This window comes from Chaetodon auriga, chromosome 22, assembly GCF_051107435.1.
Source record: "Chaetodon auriga isolate fChaAug3 chromosome 22, fChaAug3.hap1, whole genome shotgun sequence".
NCBI classification, from domain to species: Eukaryota; Metazoa; Chordata; class Actinopteri; order Chaetodontiformes; family Chaetodontidae; genus Chaetodon; species Chaetodon auriga.
Window position 1 is genome coordinate 6,968,151 of NC_135095.1, and position 22,925 is coordinate 6,991,075.

The 22,925-nt window shown below is 43.9% G+C and overlaps 1 protein-coding gene across 1 annotated transcript; it reads left to right on the forward strand.

Moving 5' to 3' along the window:
• Positions 1-1,743: 1,743 nt before the first annotated feature.
• On the forward strand, positions 1,744-22,918 carry lrig3 (leucine-rich repeats and immunoglobulin-like domains 3). The gene is made up of 19 exons (XM_076721719.1): positions 1,744-2,172; positions 6,611-6,682; positions 6,788-6,862; positions 13,838-13,972; positions 14,244-14,387; positions 14,553-14,696; positions 14,815-14,958; positions 15,933-16,076; positions 18,081-18,161; positions 18,248-18,319; positions 18,830-18,901; positions 19,350-19,513; positions 19,919-20,254; positions 20,356-20,637; positions 20,806-21,282; positions 21,374-21,532; positions 21,626-21,763; positions 21,938-22,192; positions 22,280-22,918. Exons 1-19 carry the CDS (start codon positions 1,982-1,984, stop codon positions 22,522-22,524), a joined length of 3,330 nt encoding a protein of 1,109 aa, XP_076577834.1. The 5' UTR covers positions 1,744-1,981; the 3' UTR covers positions 22,525-22,918.
• Positions 22,919-22,925: the final 7 nt, after the last annotated feature.

Below are 22,925 nucleotides of genomic sequence, written 5' to 3' on the forward strand. Positions count from 1 at the left end.
CCACAGAGTGACTCACTGACATTTATTTTTTATTCAGTTATCATCCAGATCAGTCCGACTTTCATCTGCGTGTCAACAGATGAATGAGCTTGTGTCCTCACTAAGCAGAGGAAGTGCCAGCGGACACTGAAAGTATGACCTTGGTCAACAGGAAACTGTTGAACACTTTGCCTGAGGGGAACCTAACACATCTGCCCGGGCATGAATATCCCATGAAGGGCCTTTTAATGTGGAAATGAAAAAAAGAACACACACCTTTTTAAATTGCAAATGAGAAAATATCAGCTGGCTTTCAAGTGTAAAATGTTAATGAAAGCCTTTGTTAGTGACTTTCCCTTTAAGGTTGCTTTGTGTCCTGCAACAAGGTGAAAACTGGCCCTCTATCTAATTAGCACTTTCCATGAATTATGTGCACACTGATTCCTGGTGTGAGGGAAAGATCACTTAAACTATTATCCTATTAATCTATTATGACATGCAAAAGCTTTTTGTTTCAGCCACTTTCTGGACTTCCTCTGAAGTTTGTCTATTTTAAATAAACATACATACAAATGTCCCTGCTGGGTTTAATTAATCAACGCACCAAGAAGTCTGGAACAACAACCAAAACAGACAAACAAGACCAGTGATGGAAGGAGTTCTCAGATTATTTATACCTCAAGTGTTATAAAAAATAAAAAAAAAAAATGCATGAAAGTGACATAGAGTAGTGGCGTATTTAAACAAACAATGCTGAAGCTGATTCTGAACACATGTAAGGAAAGTTGCCATAAGTCACACTGTTTCAATATTTCACAATATGGATGAGCTCATGTCATGTTTAGTGTCAAATCTGAATCTGGAAAGAAAACTGTAACTTCAGCCATCATCTAAATGTCCCAGAGTTAAAAGTACAACATTTTATACTCGAGTCAAGGAACTTCCCACATCTGTAAAACTGCAAAGGTTGAAGGAATAAGTCACACTTGTTATATTAACTGAACGTCCACATGTGGTTTTTGAAACATTGAGGAAGTCTACAGGTGTTGGGAACTGCTCTGTAGGATCGCATGACTTGCAGTAATCAGAATCAGAACCAGAATAATTTACTAATCCCTGAACTGGGTCAGTTGCTCTCACTGTACAACAGTGATAAAACAGAAAAAGGAACTACGAAATATCTTAGGGGATGTAGAAACATGTATGAAAAATGTAAACATATGTACACTATACAACAATATAAACCAACCATAAACAACAAACAACATAAAATATGTAAATATGTACACTGTGTGTATTATACTACTATAAATAATGACGTCTATAGAAATATACCTGTTGTATAACAAAGTATCAAGAATAATAGAATACTACTGCTAATACTAATAATATAACTTTACCATTAATACCAAGACAACAATATTATAATATACATAGTAATAATGGTACAGTCATATATAGTAATAATAACTATATTACTACAGTAGTTATAACTACTAGTAGTATAACTACTGTATTATGATGTCCGACACACACAAAACAAACGAAACACACACACTGGGCCCAAATAAAGGAGGATACACACTTAAGGAACAAACACACACAAAAAAAAACCCTCTTTTTTTTTTCATTAAAGTTGTCCTGCCTGATGCAAACATGCGTCGTGGGAGCAGCAGGGCGGACTACATCTCCCAGGCGCCCCCGCGGTCCCTCCCCCCGCATACCTCTGGTGTGCGCTCACGCGGCGCTGTGGGGATCCTGCACAGCAGCAGCAGCAGCGGCAGAGAGGCGCACGGCACAAAAGTTTCTCCACAGGAATGGCCAAGTTTCAGAAGAACGCTTTTCTTTTCCATTTCACGTCCACGCGGGATTGGATTTAAGGATCAGCACCAGATTTGGGATTTTCTTATTCTGGTTGGTGATTTGTCGCTCTTTGGATTGGTTGCGCTTCTTCTGAAGAAAGCTCCAGTTAGAGGGTTGCTCTCTCGTGTGGCCAGAGAAAATGCGGTCGTCCTCGCAGCCTCGCAGTTTTGCGGGGTTTGCCGTGTTTTTTCTCGTGTTTTTGAGGCTGCAGCGTGGATCTGACGCTCGGACGTGTCCCCCTCCCTGTGCGTGTTCTGGGGAGCTCTTGGACTGCAGTCGGCTGAAAAGGGGCCAAATTCCAGACACGATCCCGGAATGGACAGTTCAACTGTGAGTCCAGTTAAAGAGCCTTTGTGTGGCTTATTACTGACACGGATACTTATTTGATTTCCACTCACTGGTTAATTATTTTAACATCTTTTCACACATTCGCTCTAAATAGGTTTGGGGTTTTTTTTTTCCTCCAGCAGCGATGGGATGATCCACATTCCTGCTGGAGTGAAAACAGAATGGGTTGTAAACCACAAAAAGAATCTGGTGTTGCAGAGGAAAATCACTTGGGTGACTTTGCTTTAATTTGACCGAAGCTGGCTCTTATTTTAGTCCACATCTGGTTCTGTCAGTAAAACTTTCTGCAAACTTTTCTGGCAACAAGCTTCACCTCAGACGTTGTCCAGTCTAGTCATTGATCTATGGGTCTCAATGGGTTTTATTTAATGTTTTGGCCCTCACAGCAGCACACTGGGCTGCTGGAGGCCAGCAGGGAAGCACATGCAGACTTTAGTGCGTTTTTACACATCAATGTGCTATTGTCAGGCCCTCCAATCCTCTTAATTGAAGTGTAAATAACTGAGAACAAGTCGTCTCAATGCTTGCAGGCAGTGTTTTAAAATCAGCCTTTCTGGTGTATCATTACAGGGTGAAAGCAGTTGTACTGTTAGTAGTTGTTAGACTCCAATCTCCCACCAGCACATACAATTCAAAGCCGTCCGTAATGTTTATCGTGGTCTGACAGCATCCACCTTTTTGTTTGCAGCGATTGGTGTGTGTTTCAGTGTTGGGTCAGTCTTCAGGTTTCAGCTTCACAGACCTCGAGGGCCTTCAAAGCCGTAAGAGCATAAATCAGCTACAGTGTGTGTGTGTGTGCAGCCCTGGACTGCTTCCTAAAGCAATACCTCCATTACTCTCCTGTTTGTCCGCTGGCTCCAGAAGTTGAGACGAGGCTGAGCTCGGCCTGAAGCCTGCTGGAGCCCGAGTACCAAACACAACCTTAATGCTGTTTTACAGATAATTATTCTTACTGGGATTTTACCGCCCTGCGTTCAGCTGCAGTGCTTGATTTTTACTCTCCTGTGCGAGGCTGATGCCCTGCTGTTGAATTTAGTTTTTCTCTGTCTAAAATGTGCTGCTCTGGAAACTTGACGTTGCCAGAGAAAACAGACCCAGCCTGAGCCTCATAACCAAGGCCGGCCTTCCAAAGAAAATGAGAAAAAAAAAAAAAAAGTTCCACATGGGGGGAAAAATTCTTTTCACTCTGGCATGCTAATTTACGAGTGGCTCTCCAGCACATCTTAAACCCCTTAAACCGACCGACCCTTTGTTTTCCAGCACCCCATTATTTCTGCTGAATTAGCAGCTCCAGAGCCAGCGATGGTACTGATTAAGGAGGAGCGTGTAGGATTAGTTTGAAACAAACTCGCAGAAAGAAAAGGGGGGAGGGAGAAAGTAGGAGGGAGCAGAGGAGAAGAGCATGAAGAAGTAGGATTAAGCCACGAATATCTGCGAGGTTGTTGGGGGGGAAATAGGCTCCAGATTTAAAGCCTTAGTCTTCATAAAGGGCACAACATTCTTTCAACTTGAAAGCAAAATGTGCATTAAGGCCAAACTGCCATTTAAAGTTTGAATATATGGAGAACTCTTGAGTCACAGAATGACATGAAATACCAATTTTTCTCAGGATGGGAGACTCCCATGAGAGCTTTACAAACATTTATCAGAGGAATCTGATGGTTTTTGGAGCAAAGGAGCTTCATTTGTTTGGTCAGGTAACAATACAGCCAAGACACACATGAGGAGGTCGATGAGGTCTGTGTCATAGCTAATGCTAACTTACCAGGACATTAGCTACTCTCCTATTGTTCCTGACTTTGAACTAGCTATTGATCCAAGGAATTAGGAATCCCAGTGTCATTAAACAATATGTGCATTAAGGGCAAAATTCTACCCCATGTAATTTTTTAATAAATAGAGAATCCCGAGTCACAGAATGACACGAAATGTCCTATTATAAGTTAAAGCATACACCCCTGGAGGAGTATAAGAACTCCCACAAGGGTCATTTATTTGGCCTGGTAACACTAATGGCCTGGGAGACATACAAGAAGCACAAGAGGCAGTGGATAACATCATCAGTACCAATGAATGCCAAATTACCTACTTCACCACTTTAACCAGCTAGTCTAGCTAATAGCTGTAAGCTAGTAAGATACCATACTGACCAAAAAAAAAAACAATAATACCATGGTAATTAATGAAAAAAACAGCAAACAAACAAACAACCATCACTTACAATTATTTTCACCAAGGTCTGGCATTCAGATTTGCTGTTTGGCTAACATGTGGTCTTTAAAAGCTTATGTCTTCATCTTAACCTGTGGCTCAGGAGGTAAAGGAATCGTCTACTGATCACAGAGTTGGTGGTTTGATCCCCACCTCCCTCTCCTGTCCACATGTTGAAGTGTCCCTGGGCAAGACACTGAACCCCAAATTGCTCCCCAGTCGCTGGAGATGCACAGGCCAGTCCATTCCCAAGTGCCAGTCCAAAGTCTGGATAAATGGGGAGGGCTGCATCAGGAAGGCCTGACATAAAAACCAATGCCAAATCAAACATGCAAATCATAAAAATCAGATTTCCATACCATATCGGCCAAGGCCAGCTAGATGGGAACAGATGATCCACAGCAGCAACCCCTAATGGGGAGCAACGGAAAGAGGAAGAAGTCGACTTTGGATTCATCCACAAAGGTGTAACCCAACCAATGAGAGCTTTTCTGCCTCCTAGAAACATTTATGGAACTAAATTAGAAATCTGCCGCTATATCCCATTCTTGTGATCTAAAACATTACTGGCAGCTCTTGGAACTTAAAGAGAGGCTCATTTAATCACCGCAGCCTTTGATAAGAACGTGGTGCAGTACATTTTCAGCAGACCAGCAGATACAGGCCGAAGCCTGTACGCAGCACTGAGCGTTATCTTGCTCTGCTCAGAGCCTGCTTTGTGAGGGAAGTGGAAGTGTCAGTGCTACTTAAGGTTTATCTAGGGAGTATGATAGGACACCTTTCCCATATGGCCCCCAGCACTGGAACTACAACAACAACAACAACATACAACTGCATGCTTGGAAAGAAAAGGAGGAGGATTGGGGGGGCTAGCTTAAGCGAGGCAAGTAAAACTCTGGTTGAGTGGTTCGTGAAACTTTCCACCAAAGAACAAAAACAGGCCCCAGAAAATTCAACAGGGGTGTTTCAGACATTTGAAAGGCGTCCCTCTCGCTTTTCCCGGCATTGTGAATACATTACCAGTTGATAGGTTCTTCCCCTCCTCCCAGAGCTCCTTGATGGATTCCAGATGAGGGAGGTGAGGAGGGGTGGAGGGTGAGGGGGTGTAAAAAAAAAAGTGTCTGGCACCACAGCGTTGATCGTGCGCAGCAGCGTCAATAACTCCACCACTTTATGGTGCACGAGGCTCCGCTTGCCAGACTCCTTGAGCTGGTTTTCAGGCTCCTTTTCAAAACAGGCAGCAAAAACAAGAGTCTCACCCCCAGTGAGCTGCAGCCAAGACTGCTTCAGCTGAGTCCAAGACCAGGCTCAGTCGGGTTTGTGCCAGGCCCAGATCCAAAGGGGGTTCAGACAAAATCAAGACATAAACCAGAGCTAATCGAGCACAACCCAAGACTACAATAGGCAAGAAGCAACCGATGTACACACCCTTCTTCGTGTACAAACAACAATAAAGAACTTTCCAAAAACGTGCAAAATTCTAGTGGAGTTCTGATATAAACCCTGACTAATCAGTCCACACACGCTCGAGGTTTGGGGCCCTGTCCACACTCTGGCTTCTCCAGGTGAACTTGCTCTAAAACATGCAAGGCGCAAGGCAGAAAATAAACCAAGTATCAATGAGAATAGTGTTAGATTTGGTTTGAAGGTTTCTAAACATTAAAGTCAAAATAGGAATGTGGTTAACACTAGTCCAGACACCAGAACAGAGGTTTGGACCAAGCCTCAGCCAGCACTGAAACCTCGACTCCAGCATTTTATTGACTTCTCTCACTAGGTTTCGGCCTCCTTTTCAGCACAAACAGAATGTCTTTCCTCAATAACTTATCAGCTTGTCTGTTTTGGCTCTGCCTCTCAGCAGAGGCCTGGATATGAAGTGAGCTGTTTTGGCATGGATGTTCTCCTCTGTTGTAAAGAAGGAATGAATAGCCAACGCGAGGCCTCTGACTCGTAAGCCTTTTTTTGGAGAGTCTGAATGAGAAGCAGTACATCTTGTTCTTTCGTATTTTTCAGTCAGTCACTTTTGCACCTTCATACAGTTTAATTACAGTGACTCTCCTTTGATCCATTTCCTCTGTTCACAGTGTTTAGGCACAATAACGCAGAGAATTTGTGTGTAATTATGTTTGCTGTGCAGACTGCAGCAGCTGAGAAACACTGCTCATGGTGTATACTTTTCCCTTAATTTTTTGCCTTTTTGCCTTCACAGGGACCTGAGCCATAACAAATTGCAGGTGCTTGACAGCACTTTGTTTTCCAAACTACAACATCTAAGTGAAATGTAAGTATGAGTTGTGTTCTCAGCACTTTCTCGTGTAAGCACAGGATTTTCCAAACAGCCTCCATCACTGGCCTGCTTGTGAAAAACTATTCTTTTTCTCCACAGAAAGCTGAACCACAATGAATGGGAGGCAATACCTGATCTGGGCCCTTATGCTTCAAACATCACAACACTCACTCTGTAAGTAAAACTTTTTCTTTAAGCATTAAACACCTCTGTGCTCTCACTTCGCTCTGGCCTGGAGGGTAATTCTCTGCCAGAGTTGCCATTTCTGGTTAAAGACTGAGCTGGGAAGTGGTTCCTCCCCCTCGCCTTCCCTCTAGAGAGCAACCTTTTTGGCTGAGCCAGTTCCCAGACGGGGCAGTCGGAGACATGGCACCCAGCCCTAGACGGGTCACGTGGTGGAAGACAAATGCCATCAACAGAAATGGAAATGTTTTGTCTGGTGGCTGTTGCTGCTGTTGGTGTATTTTTAACCTGGAGGCAGTGACGTGACGCTGGAAAGAAAGAAAATCTGTCATGTGAAAATGACAAATTTGGGGATTTTTATGTTTAAGTTTCAGTGGGTGTATTACATGTTTCTGTGTGGCCTGTTATGGGAAATGAATTTTGGTTTATTTGGAAACAAGACAGTTCGCTGAGTGTCTGAAAATTAGTCAATTAATCACAGTTTTATGTATGCAGCATAAACCAACAGTGCCTTAAAGTGTGAGACTGATACTGTGAGACTGAGCACACTCCCGCTGATGCATTCAATGAAAATGCATTTGACTTGTCAGATTTAATCCTGTTCAGACTTAAACCAGAGGATCCTTTGGAATATTGTTGTGCAATACGTGCTTTCAAAAGAACACCAGATATTAGTGTGTGAAACCTCAACAATTTTATTTGCTTTCTGTGGCATGTCTCTCCAAAACCAACCGACGTGAAGTTATTGTGGAAGAATGTATCTGTCTCCAGGCTTGATGAGGCGTATTCCTCATCAAGCCCCAACACGATGCTCTGCGGCAGCCGCAGGGTGTTCAGCTGTCAGCCATCGACAATTTGTTTGCACGTTTAGCGCAGGAGCGTCCCCTCCAGCTATAAGTTTCAGCAGAGGAAGACAGGCGGGGTGTTTTTTTTTTGTTTAAGGCGAACTCTTTACACCTAAGATGTCACATTTCACTGCATTATTTGAGGGGGATTTTTGCGAGATTTCCTCCTAAATCAGATTTGGATTTGATTCTAAATGGATTTGCTGTCCTGAATATTTGTTTCACATACAAACACCACCTGGTGTGACTGGCTGCATTGTTTCCTTAATGGTTAGAAAGAGGTCGCAGGTTCATCTGCTGTGTTTGCTGTCCAAGTACCCATGAGCAGCTCTGGATGAAAGTGCAGAGTTCCTGCACAGAGTCACTTTAAAAATTCCAGACTTTGTCCAAACCATAATTTCTTTATTTGATTTGAGGATGTTGTTCAGTTTGGTTTACCCAATGTCATGTCATCCATGCCTTTATTGATTCCAGATAAATTCAACAGCTTCAGATTTTCTTTTAATATTCTATTTTTTAAAATAGAAAACTAAAAAGAGTTAAAGAATAATATGAGACACAGAGATTTATCTTAAAATAAGACCTCTTATTTTAACATAAATGAGTGGTATACGTATTACAAGCATTAATCAGAGAAATGTGTTGCTTTATGTAGCTCATGAACTACATTTACATTCACATATCTGACCAAGTGACACTAATGCTCAGTGGAAAAGACTTGAAGCGGGCTGTACGAGGAAGTAGGTCATAGCCAATGCTAATTTACATTTGCTACCTGTTGTTCCTGAATTTTTATTAGCTCGGAATCCTAAGCAGTATAATCATAATGCATGTCATTAGACAAGTAGAGAAGACCCGTAACATGTGGCCCAGTAATGTAAATTATACAGAAGTATCTACCTAAACGTTACTAAAATTAGCTAACATTAGCCACCATTAACCACTGGTCATACCAGACAAAGTACAATAGTAGCAGCAAAACCTCTGAGTGTACTGAACTAAGGAAGGATGCAGTTTTTATCTCGTGTGAATAAACAAAATACCTCAAGAATTAAAACTGAACTTTTTTCTGATGCATTTTATGCTTTTAGAGCTAAAAACACATAGGTTTGAGCAGGTAACAAAAAAAAACAAAACAAAACAGGACATACAAGAGGTAGATAATAGCAGGAATCCTAGTGGTTTGCTTCGTAGCTAATGCTAATTTTAGCTAATAGCTACAAGCTACTAAGCTACAGTATATCATGCTAACCCAACAAAACCGCTAATGCCATAGTCAACACGGCCTGTTTTGCATTAAAAAGATCAAATGCAAATATAAAGAGAGATGGTTATTATCTGCTTTGGTTTTAATATGTTTGCCTCAAAAACTCCGTCATTTGTCAACCCCCAAAAAAGACACCACATTGTGAATCCATTAAACTGTTGCCGTCAGGACCATAAGTCATTTCAAATTTGTCAAAAACAATAGGGAGAACGAGAGCACGCACAGAAGAAGAAGAAGATGAAGAACAAGAAGAGCAAGAAGAAACTGAGCTTCACACTTGCTCTCACACTCGCTCTGCCTGTGTTGGCTGTCGCCCTCCTCCGTCAGATTAGGTGATTTTCCAGAATTTTTCTTCCTCCTTCAGTTTCTCCGAGCTGGGAGGGTAGTAAAGACCCCGGGGTATCGGATACCACTTATTCAAACAGCCAGTCAGACATAGCGGCAGCTCTCGCCGACTTCTTTGACCTCGCAGCTCCGAGTAAAAACAAACGGCAATAACCCTGCAGCTGGTAGTAATTGAGTCGTGATCATCTTAATTAATTGAACAATTTCCCAGGAATTTATGGAGGGGGTAAACCCCACTGCCACTAAATCCCTCTGCCTGTTCAGGGGGGGTTCAACAAATGACCTGGAGATTCCAGGTCTGATTAGGTGAACCTCCTGGTATGTCCATGGAAATGAGGAACCTTGTTGAGGATGAGATTTACAAACCAAAACAGTAGCGATTATAGTAATAATCCATGACAGTTTCATAATATATACAAGCAATAGGGATTCTACTTGGGCTGCAACTAATGAAAAGTTTTACAATCTTAATAATGCATTCACAAACCTATGTTACATGTTTAATTTGGGTTTTTTTTAGTCCTGCAGGCAATGGAGAAATGCATTCCTACATTAAGAATTTTACAGCTCCCCTGTCATCTTATGTAAAAGTCCTTCGGTTCACATGTTAATACGATCCCTGTTTCCCTCCACTCCGACTGGGAGCCGACGTGTTAAGATGATCAGCCATCTGAATGAGATATGTGCAGAGTTTAATATGCCGTCTCAACAGCAAACGCAGCCCTGGTTTTCATTACAGGCGCCACTGCAGAGAGAGGGAGTCATCAGATGGCTTCTCAAAACTCTGTTCTTTTTCCAATAGGAAATACCACACACACACACACACACACACACACACACACACACACACACACACTACAAGTGAGATGGTTTTAGAAAAAAGCGACTTTCCATTCAAATGGCTTCCCCCATTAAAAGAATTAGCTGCCACTCAGTGGACAAAGCTTTGTTGAAGCACAAATCAACAACAACAACAACAACAACAGCAAAAAACCCTTCATCAAGGACCCTTGAATTTTACATAACTTTTCAGTGAGTAAATGTGGTCAGTTTGATGGTGGCGGAGGCCAAAAATACTATGGGGTTTCGTCAAGCGTGCTGGCAGGTATATGCTTGTGTGAAACCCACATCGTGCTGGTGTGACAAGCCTATAATAAAACGGGCTTTACCCACACTTCTAACCCTCGCGTGTCTCACACGGTTTGGAAAGCCTTGAAGCATGTGCAGATGAAGATTCTGGGACCATATTTGTTAAAGTTATCCAGAAAAGTGTTGTACTGACTTTATATGCATAGTAAACACTTTGTGTGGTTGTAATCGCAGTGGCACTGCAGCATCGATGTAGTGCTGCTCTTATCTGCCGCTCGCCTCGGTTTAATAACGGCTGCATATTTGATCAATACTCAAGATTCCGCGAGCTCTTATTGACACGAGGCTGGCCTTCTATCGACTTCCACTGACAGCAGCAAAGCCCTGCAACCGCAGTTGTAATGGCTCTATAATCATGTTATCTGACAGCAAAGTGGATGAACAAATTTGATGGGTGTGTAATTAAAGCGTACAATGCTCGGCTTGTTTGTGTGCGGAGAAGACGGAGGAGTGCTCATTGAGTGGCAGTGCTGATGTTGAAACTGAAAAGGAAAACAGCATTGTTTGCTGCGTGCAAGCACGACTGTCCAGCCGTGCAATCACACAGAGTCTGAATAGGGTTATATATATGAAATAATAAGCCAGATTTCTACTCCTTGAGGGTCCATCTTCTTGTCCTCTTGAAGCGTGCTCCAGCCCCTCTCCATAGCTCTACTTTCCCCCCTGAGAGAAACTGGAAAGACTGGTTCTTTCTCACTAGGCGGCCCTCCTTCTCTCAGCGACCAGTCAGGGGAACATGAAAACTGAGACACAGGTGGTGTGCGGCACTTTTGTTTGGGACCGGGGGGCCGTGGTGCGTGGAAAGCCCACTGCAAATCTCCAAACAAAAGAGCTGCCTGTGCCGCTTTTATGGCAGACAATGATCTGTATTTCACTACAGCCGTGTAGTTGCTGCACATCAGAAACCATTTGTGACAGTTTAGGCTGTTACAAACAAGTCAGGTCAATTCTATATCACAAATTCGCCTGAAAGGGGTTTTAAAATCCGATGATGTTAGCAGGGAGGTTATTCCATAGGGAGGAGGTCTGCAGCCAGCTCTTTAATTCTGGGGACAGACAGGAGTGAGTGGGTTCACGCACAAACCTGAGTGAAACCAAAAGAACCTCTGAGTGAAGGCCAGTGATTTATTTTCAGAATGATGTGAAGAAAGTTTCACGTTGGCCTTCCGCTTTCCATTGTGCACAGGCATGCTTGCTGGCATGCGTTCATGCACCAAACTATAACAATTTAAAGCCAGCAATGATTTGATTTAACTTCTTTCAGCAGTTTCAGAGCATCATAAAGTCGTTTTTGTGTGTTGCTGCTTATAGCAGTTTCTGCCCCCCCCCCCGCGCCCAGCCTTCAGTCTGTCCCTGCCACAGGACCAGGGTTGACTCAAGCAGTCAGGTCTGGCAGCTTTTATTCCAGCAATGTCTCACAGTCCGGGCTGCCATCCATCTTGAATCTTTGTTGACGGTCGAGTCCTCCCTTCTGTGTATTTGAATCATAAGATATCCGAAAGGTGCTACACTTTCCAGATGGAGAACCCTGTTTCCATGGAAATATCAACATCAACACATGTGGAAAATAGGTCAGAGTTCTCCCAGTGTTACCACACAGTGTTTTCAATCGGTGCGATATCTCAGTTTCACAGCAGCGTGGTGCCACACTGTCTCTCTGCCTGAGGTGGACGAAATGAGAATAAAATCTGAGATCAAGATTAGACTAACCAGCAGGGTCCGGGCGAGCAGGGTGAGAACAGACAGGCCATAATACCTGATTTGCAGCCCGAGTGTTACATGCATCTTTTTCCTTGCACCTGTGACAAAGTGATGGAGGCACTTTTGTGACCAGAGCTGCATCTGATGATTATTTTCCTTCTTAATTAATCTGGCCATGGTTTTCTCAATTTGCCTAACTGAAGCTGCTGCACTGATGATGGAAGCTGTCTGCACCTGCACAGACATCGCACTGCTCACCTCTATTTTTACGCAGCTGGTCTATTTACATTATTTTTTCTCTTTTAAATATGATTGAAATAAATACCTAATTGTAGCAGAGGCAATGTGACGCAGCAGAGCATCTTTGTGGGTGTTTACATTGCATATTAAAATCCATCAAATCAAAGCGTATCCATGATGCTATAGTTAAAATGATCTAGTTAATTACTTCAGCAGCAGTTGATATTGCCTAATATAGTTTGTGCTTCCAAACCCCGCCTAACCAACTGCAGTATGACTTCGCAAAACTCTGTATGCACACAGTGAAGCCGCCTTGGCCACGATTATCAGGTGAGGGTAGAGTCACTTTAATTCTGCTCAGAAAACACAGCTGGCACGCAACCACATGCTACAAAGACAGAGTCTGTGTAGCAAGTAAAAAAAAAAAAAAACGCTACTCCCGCCTACCTAATGCGTCGTGTCTGTGCCCCATGTCTTCCAGCCGTAAGGCGAGCGCAGCTGAGAAGCTGAAACTTGGGCATCTTTTTGCATGAGAGATTAATGAAATAGCTGACCATAAATAATCTATCAATCAACTAATCAATTAATCATCTGAAAGTTTCAGCTCTATTCAGCAGCAGCCCGTCTCACCGAGCAGTCTGTGCCGTGAGCCAACTGAATGACAGATTCAAAAATTAAATATTAATCACCCAACATCCCAAATTAAACCGACATCATAAATTTTATTTTTTCGAGGGCTGTTGGAAAAAAGCAGAAAAACCAACAGCTCTCTGGTCAGTAAGGTGTAGCTGGAGGGGGGACTGTAACCATCGCAATGAATACTGAAAACGAGGCCTGTAGTCTGGTGCATTGGAGGGAATTCCTGCTTCCCCCCCTCACTCTCTCTCTAGTGCCGGGTCTCATACACAAAGAGGGCACTGTACAGGCTCTGTTTATAACTAAGCAGTCCCTGCACTGCAATTTAGGAGGCGTGCAGCTCAGGAAATTGCTGGCCTCTGCCGAGGCATGCTTTCACTGAGGGAATGGTATTCATCAGCCAAGTAATTGGCAGGTTACTTTTTTAAATACCTTGTTGGTAATTACCTTATAAACAAAATAACACATCAATAAACCCAAAGGTTGCTTGGAGCTGGCATGAAGAGCAGCAGCCATTGATCATACTGAGCAATTTGTTGGCATGCTTCAAATACTGCAGGCATGCAACATCGGCAAAAAAAACCCCAAAAAACTATGACAGCGTCTCATGTTGGGTGGTAAGTTTTTGCTTTTCAAGTGTGAGAGTTTGTCATTTTTTAATACCACAAGCTAATTGAGGGACTTGACTGTTTGTGTGTCAGGAAACATGAAACTGGTGTGCGCCACTAGTCAAATACACAGTATTTTTGTCATTTATTGGAGCGATGGTGTCTGTATTTTCAGAGCAAACAACAGGATCACCAGGATCTCTGTGGAGCAGCTCAGGCCCTTCCTCGCCCTGGAAACGCTCGATCTCAGCAACAACAACATTGTGGATGTAAAGGCCAGCTCCTTCCCCGCTCTGCCTCTCAAGAACCTGTGAGTGTCACCAGTCCTGTTAATGTCTGATTGTGTATTTCATGCCGCTGAGGGAAATGTTTAATTTAAATCAGAATATATTAGTGGGTCCTAATGCGCCAGTGAAATCATATTATACAGTAGTATTTTCACTAAATTCTGGGAAAAGCCCAAAATGTGTAATTTCTGCAGGGTATGTGAAAAACCAAGCCTGTGTTTCTGTTGTAAAACAGTTTTTCATCCATATTTTTGCATTTTAACCAAGCCTTGTTTTGAAATCTTTCTCTTTCAGGTTCCTGAACAACAATCGGATCTCGTCGCTGGAGACAGGCTGCTTCACCAACCTGTCTAACAGTCTGCAGGTTCTGCGGCTGAACCGCAACCGTCTCTCCACCATCCCAGCTAAGATCTTCCAGCTGCCCCACCTCCAGCATCTGTAAGCTTTTGGTGACCATTGGGATTGTGAGATGGTTTTTGAGACCTTTCCACCCTGAACTCAGTACAGTTCAACAGAAAACATTGAATAACTGAAAAAGTGAGCCACTTTAGGCAACTGTAACGCTTAAAAATAAGTTGCAAAATACCTCTGTGTGTGTTTCAGGGAGCTGAGCAGGAACCGGGTTCGCAGGGTGGAGGGCCTGACGTTCCACGGTCTGCATGCTCTTCGCTCCTTGAAGATGCAGAGGAATGGCCTCAGCCGCCTGATGGACGGAGCCTTCTGGGGCCTCAGCAACATGGAAGTCCTGTAAGCAAATTTCCAAGAGATCTGCATTAAGGTCTTGCTTCTCCATCATGAGTTAAACGCAGTATAAAGTCTCATTGTGTGTGTGTGTGTGTGTGTGTGTGTGTGTGTGGGCCCGCAGGCAGCTGGACTACAACAACCTGACGGAGGTGAGCAAGGGCTGGCTGTACGGCCTGCTGACTCTGCAGCAGCTCCACCTTGGCCACAACGCCATCAGCAGGATCCGACCTGACGCCTGGGAGTTCTGCCAGAAACTCAGCGAGCTGTGAGTCCACCTTTTTTTTTTTTTCTCTTCTTCCCCCCCCTCCCTCTCGTTATTCCCTCCTCACTTTCCACTCACACTCTGAACTCCCAACACTTCTCTGTGTTGCCCTCTCCTCCTCTCTGGCCCTCCTGTCTGCCCTTCCTCACACTCCAGTTCCTCCCGTCGCCAAGCCCCACGTACACACACACACACCAACACACACACAGACAAAGCAGCGTCTCTTATGCTCCGCCAGCCAGTGCCAACATTAAAGCACTGCCAGCATATTACACACCCCTCTGCCTCTTCTCTGTTCTGCTGTTGCTTCAGCCAAAAACATCACCCTCCGGAAGTCCCACTTATTCCTCCTATCGAAGTCCATTATTAGTTGCAGTTTCTTTGCTGGGGAAGTACTACATTACCCACAACCTTGAGTGATTTCCCACTCATCAACACACATTCCTGGAAGCAGACTGAATTTCCTTTTTTTGTGGCTGTTTGTTTACAGCAGCGGTCATTTCAGTGTTTGCCGTGTCTGGAGCCTTTTTCACAGATAGGTTGTTGTTCTTCACCCCCCCCGCTTCTCTCGCTCTTATCGCTTGAACCTGGGAGTAAACAAGTCGCCTGCTGGCTGGGAACGTGCCCGGCTATCTGATCTGTCCTCATCTGAGTTTACTTAAAAACTGGCCTCTCAGAATTATTTGTTTCAAGTTTTCTGATTTGGTCTCCTCTTGCTCATACAGAATGAAAATGATCGTGAAATTGAATTAAAATATTTTTGACTGTAGGTAACTCAAGGAAATATAACAGATAATTTAGTTATTGCCACACCTGCCAAATCATGTGGGATGATCCTGGAACAGGTTCAAGACAAACCAAGTGATGCATATGCAAAATGTCATAAATTAAAGGGAAACTATAACAAAAGATTATTGTTTTTTGTTCTATGAGCCAGTTTTCTTGTTCTCATGTTGTTTTTGTCGTCTGTCCCACAGCAACCTCTCCTCCAATCATCTGTCCAGACTGGAGGAGTCCAGCTTCGTAGGCCTCAGCCTGCTGGACGAGCTGCACATCGGAAACAACCGTGTGAGCTTTATAGCGGACGGAGCTTTTCGTGGCCTCTCCAACCTGCAGATGCTGTGAGTTAAACTCAAAAATCTTAAACAAAACACAAAAGTTTCCTCAAAATGTGATCTTGTGTAGGCTATGCGATCAGAATATCACTGATTTGAAAAGGGAAGAAGTGCTATTTCCAAAGTGTCAAACCTTCCCTTTAAGTCGATAGTACGGTGTGTGATTCGGTGTTTCAGCTAACACGAACATTAAATATATGCACAGGTCCCTAAAAACACTTCACATGCTGCCCCCCCCACCCTCGTTAAAACCCACCTCCACCATCAATTCTCTGCCTGAGTGGAAATATCCTGCCTGATTTGTTTTGGGGATGTGAAATAGATTACTGTGTTGAGGTCTCTCCACACACATAAAACCCTCCAAGAGGCTAAACCCGACCTCAACAACCCCCCCACCTCTTCCCTTCCTCCACCCGACCCCTCCCCACATCAACATCCACCCTTCCCCCCTTTCCCACAGAGTGGCTCCGTAACATTTCCCTTGGTTGAGGTTTTTTTTAACTGGAACCAAATGTGAGTTGTGCTGCTGAGGTCACTGTAGGGCAGGTGTGCAGCTAGGTGGACATGGATTGCTTCAGGGCTTCAAATCTGCCGCCCCCTCCCATTCACACACACACACACACACACACACACACACACACACACACCCTTCCTTAATCTCAATCAGCCATAACCAGACACGTTGAGGAGGAAAATAACAGTTTGAAAGCATTAGAGGAGCTGAGGCATCAAAGGAGGCAATTTCTCTGGCAAAATCTTAGCTTTTAGTGATATTCGTACTCTAATGCTGCGTATGTAGTTGTTTGGTGTTTTTTTCTCTCTGTGGGTATTTTTTCAGCTGTCACAGTTCCAGTTTGATAGCAGAAAATGTTTTAGGGAACATTAACGTTAATCGTCAGATTTTGGTGTCATTCCCTCAGAATCAAAGAGCATGGGCTTTTTTTTTTTTTTTTTGCTGAGCTTTGTATTTTGCCCTGAAGTTCAGAGATCATACAAGGAGAAATCCATTGAAGTGAAGGCAAAGAGACCAATTTCTGTACCCACAGCAGTGGGAACTAGACCAGAAGCCGGTTACAGCAGCTATTCTTAACTTTAAACTTTGCCTCGTTATAATGTAAGTATTTACAAAGTGGAGATTTACACAACTCTGAATTAAAACAGTTTGCACCACAGTTTGTCTTCCAGATGTGACCATTATGTAGCTAACTGAACCAACTAACAAACGTTAGTTTGTTAGTAGTTTGGCATAGATTGAAGAGAAAAAGAGTTGATGGCATTTGGCTGACACATCTGGTCTGACACTTGATCAGTTTAATGATGATATAAATTCCCCCAAAAAAGATGTTAGACAACATTAATTAATGTTGGTTAGGGCCACAAAATCAAATATGCATGTGTGGAGAAATATTGTGTTTCAGAGTTATTTTGATGAGTGGGAAAAATATATACAGTTACACTATTAACAGTTAAGATATAACGAGGCTAATTTGGGCTTATGACCAGCTGGTGCAGCAGCTCCTGAATGCAACACAGCTAACAGGCACTTCGGCTTCTGACAGGGTTTTGCGAAACAAAAATAAAAGTGTTGGTCACAGATGAACCCACAGAATGTGTTAAATATCATAAACCCACAATGTATTTAATGGTGGATGGAGATGTGGCAACATTTCCTTTGAGGCTGAGTTGCACAGATATTTGCAATGCATGCAGAGTATATTTATGCCCTTGAATGTTTACAATGTAGCACACATTATACTGCACTGCTTCCTTGTAAAACTTCTTTTTCTATACAACACAGAAAAGCCATTCCAGACTTTTAAAAGTGCCGCAAAGGCCGGGAAGGAACTTCCTGTAAGGCATGGAGCCACTTTGAATATAATTTAAAGTCTCAAACATTTTCCCCCTCACACGAAATGTAAAGCCGCATAAAGTTTTATTAACATCGCCACTGCAGTTGTTTTCTGGGTGTGGATTTTTTACAATGCGGTCTGTCTTTGTTTCCTCGGAAAGGGATCTCCAAAAGAATGAAATCTCTTGGACCATTGAAGACATGAACGGTCCTTTTTCTGCATTGGACAAGCTGAAGAAACTGTGAGTTCATGGTGGAAATCATAGAACACATTAAGGCCAGTGAGTAAAAGTGAGGTGTGAAACTGATCAGTTTGTCATTTTCCCAGATTTCTGCAGGGGAACCAGATCCGCTCAGTGACCAAGAAGTCTTTCTCGGGCCTGGACGCACTGCAGCACCTGTGAGTCGGCCTCGTGTTTCACTGATTGTTTCCAAAAGCCTGAGCTGTAAACTAAGCAGGGTGAATCACACTGAGACACAGAGGCTGTTTGTTAGAGCTGTACACCCATACTGTCTTCTCCCATTCCTCCACTTTGATGTGGAATCGAGAAAAAACTCTGCCATTAGTATCTTTACATGTGCGCCAGACTATATCGATCACCGAGGCAAGTGGAGGGAACTCTGTGTGTCTGTGGATGTGTGTGTATGAGTGTACAACAGCTGCATTTGATTCTAATTAGAGTTTTTTCCCAGCCGTTGCCAGAGCTCAAAGCAGCCCAGAGTTGGGCCTCTCTTGATTAACACAGCAAACTGCTGCCCAGAGTTTTATTGTTCTGGAGCCCAGACTTTTTTCTCCCCTCGATTGAAGTTTTTGTAGCTTTCACTCTGTGCGGCTGATGTTGGCCGAAAATGCTGCCCTCTTTCTGTGAGGATCTCACCAGTCTTAATTTCTTTTCTCTTTTCTCCACAGAGATTTGAGTAATAACGCTATCATGTCTGTCCAAGCAAACGCCTTTTCTCAGATGAAGAACCTGCAGGAGCTGTGAGTATGATCACGGGCGGCTTTTGTTAGTGTTTCAGTGTTGATGTGGGACAGAACACCAGGTGAAACTCATTATGGTGTGCTGGGAAAGTCAGCAGCAAACAGTGCTTACTTCAATGTTAATACCAGGCCCACATTTTCCTTTGTCTCCTTCCCCCATAACTTCCAGTAAAAACTGTGCAAGGGAATTTTTCATTTTTGTTATTGTGATTTAATGGATGTTGGACAAATTTCTCACACAGTTTTAAAAAAAAGCAGTCTATTTAGTAATCCTGCCAGTAAGCAAAGCAGCATTAAAATGTCGTATTACACTGTCATGTGCGTTGTATACACTTTACTTGTGTATTGCTTCAAGCATTTTTCACAAACTATGCAAGAGAAAAATCACAGAAAACATTTAAAATGTTACTGCAATGTGAATTTTTTTGGGTATCTTCTCTCCTGGCAGACGTCTGAACACCTCCAGCCTGCTGTGCGACTGCCAGCTGAAGTGGCTTCCCGTCTGGGTGGCAGAACAAACCTTCCTGCCCTGCGTCAACGCCAGCTGCGCCCACCCACAAATGCTGAAGGGCAGGAGCGTGTTCGCTGTCAGCCAGGAGGAGTTTGTATGCGGTGAGTGATGCATTCACTCAGTGTTACACCTTTACACACACACACACACACACACACACACACACACACTGTAATGCCTTAAAAACAGCCATTTATCCATGCAGGTTTTCCATTTACAAACTGACCCAGATTGTTCAATATTTTCCTCCTCAACTCGTGGACAAGCTAATGAGTGTCATGAAGGGACTGGTACGGAAATTTACTAATGTGTCAGCTTTCCTGGTTACCATCAGACACTGAGATACCAATGACTGAGGAAATATTTGAGTTCAGTTTTTCCCCTTTCAGACCCTCATCTGCCACCAAAATGCCAAAGAATGTACAAAACATCTCTAAATATTCCAGACCCACTCTTAGAAATTGTTAAATGGCAATTTCAAATTCTCCTTTTTGTTTTCTTCCCAGATGACTTCCCAAAGCCTCAAATCACAGTGCAGCCGGAGACCCAGTCAGCCCTCAAGGGCACCAACGTGACGTTTGTCTGCTCGGCGGCCAGCTCCAGTGACTCGCCTATGACCTTCGCCTGGAAGAAAGACAACGAGGTCCTCAATGACGCAGAGATCCACAACCAGGCCCACCTACGTGTGCAGGGAGGCGCAGGAGGCGAGACAGAGGTGACAGAGTATACGACCACCCTGCAGCTGCGTAATGTGGAGTTTTCCAGTGAGGGAAAGTACCAATGCGTCATCTCCAACCACTTTGGATCGTCCTATTCCACCAAGGCCAGGCTCACTGTCAACAGTAAGTTTGAGATGGGATTAACCAATTGTTTAGGATGTGTCTCAATCCACAAGGTGCATGTGAAAGTCTTAAATGATCCAAATCTTTTTTGTCATTTCCAGTGTTACCTTCCTTCACCAAGATGCCGATGGACCTGAGTATTCGTGCTGGAGCAACAGCCAGACTGGAATGTGCTGCCATCGGTCACCCTTCCCCTCAGATAGCCTGGCAGAAAGATGGAGGCACTGACTTCCCCGCTGCCCGTGAACGCCGTATGCACGTCATGCCGGAGGATGATGTGTTTTTCATAGTGGACGTCAAGACTGAGGACATAGGCGTTTATAGCTGCACTGCTCAGAACACAGCTGGAGCCATTTCAGCAAATGCTACACTAACTGTTCTAGGTGAGAAACAGCATTGTTGGAGCAGAAAGTCACACTCCACATTTAGAGCCCCAGTTTTCAGTTCAGAGGCTTGTATGAAGGATAGACAAACTTCACACTGATGAATCACTCCAACATTGTTGCTTCCTTGTCATTCTAACCTATTCTACTGCTGTAAACCTTCTACAGAAACACCCTCGTTCTTGCGGCCCCTTATGGATCGCACTGTGGCAAAGGGCGAAACCGCTGTCCTCCAGTGCATAGCTGGTGGCAGCCCTCCCCCAAGGCTAAACTGGACCAAAGATGACAGCCCACTGCTAGTGACCGAGCGCCACTTCTTCGCAGCTGCCAACCAGCTTCTCATCATCGTTGATGCTGCAGAGGCTGACGCTGGGAAGTACACTTGCGAGATGTCAAACGCACTTGGCACCGAAAGGGGTAACGTTAGGCTGGCAGTCATACCAAATCCCAACTGTGATTCTGGAGTGCAAGGCGGCGTGGGAGTCGGCATGGTGGGCGGGGCAGGGTCGGACGATGATGGATGGACCACAGTGGGAATCGTCATCATAGCTGTGGTGTGCTGCGTGGTGGGCACATCACTGGTTTGGGTGGTCATCATCTACCACACTCGGCGACGCAACGAGGACTGCAGCGTCACCAACACAGGTTGGTTAATGGCACCTCTTCGCGGTTCGAATTTTACTTTGATCCTTAAAGTAAAACTGGAAGTGTATAACATGATGTCTTTGTGCTTCAGATGAGACCAACCTGCCTGCCGACATTCCCAGCTACCTGTCCTCCCAGGGCACACTTGCGGACCGACAGGACGGCTACATCCCCTCAGAGAGCGGCAGCAGCCATCAGTACATGGCTTCGTCAATTAGCGGCTTCTACCTGCAGCCGAAAGACATGAATGGTAATACACCTGCCTTTTCTTCTTTGTCCTAAAATTGAATCCTTCTGCAGCATCACATTGTTCCTAAACAATACTGTTGCTTTACCCACGCAGGTCTTTGTCAGCTGGATACAGGAAGTGAAGCAGATATGGAGGCAGCCATCGACCCTCTACTCTGTCATTATCAAGGTCCAATCAGCTCACTGCTTCGCCGAGATATGTACTCCACTGACCCATCAGAAGTCTTCACAGGTGTGTACAACTTGTCAGTCAAATGGAAAAGATTCTTTAGATCATTATCCTACAACAAGACTGTTGTTGGTCAGGAACATTATGTCCAAGTATTCCTGAAGTACATTCAGTATCTCTGGAATTTGTCTTTCAGACTCACGTGGAATCAGTAATTCCCATTTTTTTCACCTTCAGGTTGTTCCATCGACCAAAGGCCCATATGCATTGACTCCTACAGCGGCAGCCTCACGAACTCTAAAAGGAGGGACTACTTCCTGTCAGAGCATTATGACCTCTGCTCCTCCACTGTCTTGATGCAGCTTCCCAATGCGAGTCTCCATCATGGCCCCTCCCAACAGCAGAGTGACCACCGACCACCCATGGAGGAGGGAGAAGCCAATGACTATGGGAGAGCTCATGAGTGTCTTTCCCCCTGCAACACCTTCATGGGTAGGTTTTAAGATGACCAGTTTTCCAAACTTGTACCGATTTTGTCTGTAAGTTGGTCTGACCTCTTCTCGCACCTTTCTCACTCAGGAACATTTGGGAAAGCTCCCTGGAGGCCACATAAGGACCTGTACACAGACTTCGGCCTACCGTCAGTGACACATAACGGAATAACTCTGCACGAGAATCCATACGCCGCTCCTGACATCGAGTCAGACCAGGAAGAGAATGGTCTCACCAAGGACTCTGAGTCAGAGCAGAGCAACAGTGTTTATGAACAGCCGTTTGACGGCAGCAGGACTGATCCCATCACACAGCGCAGAACGAGCACTTAGCTGAGTGACTCTTGTTTTTCATGAAGAGGAAGACCCAAAAATGAACATTTCTACCTCACTGAATGGACACTTTTGCAATAAAGGACTCCTCAAATGTGCAACAAGTGAATGTAAAGGACAATTTAATGTTCCTAGAGAAAAGAAAAAGGAGCATATTAGCGGCTGTTCTTTAAGGACACAGCTTCAGTTAAATAATATAGATGATTATATACATTTTTATATAAAGTTTATTATATTTTGTAAATTGTATATAAACAGATTCCATTATTTTTGCTTACCTTTTGTGTATGAGAATTTTGCAGCCCTGCCTATTCAGTTATTCCAGCTTTGAATGAAGCAGTGTTTTGCACATATGTATACAATAAAAAACACCTTGATGTGTGCTGCTACATTCACTGAAG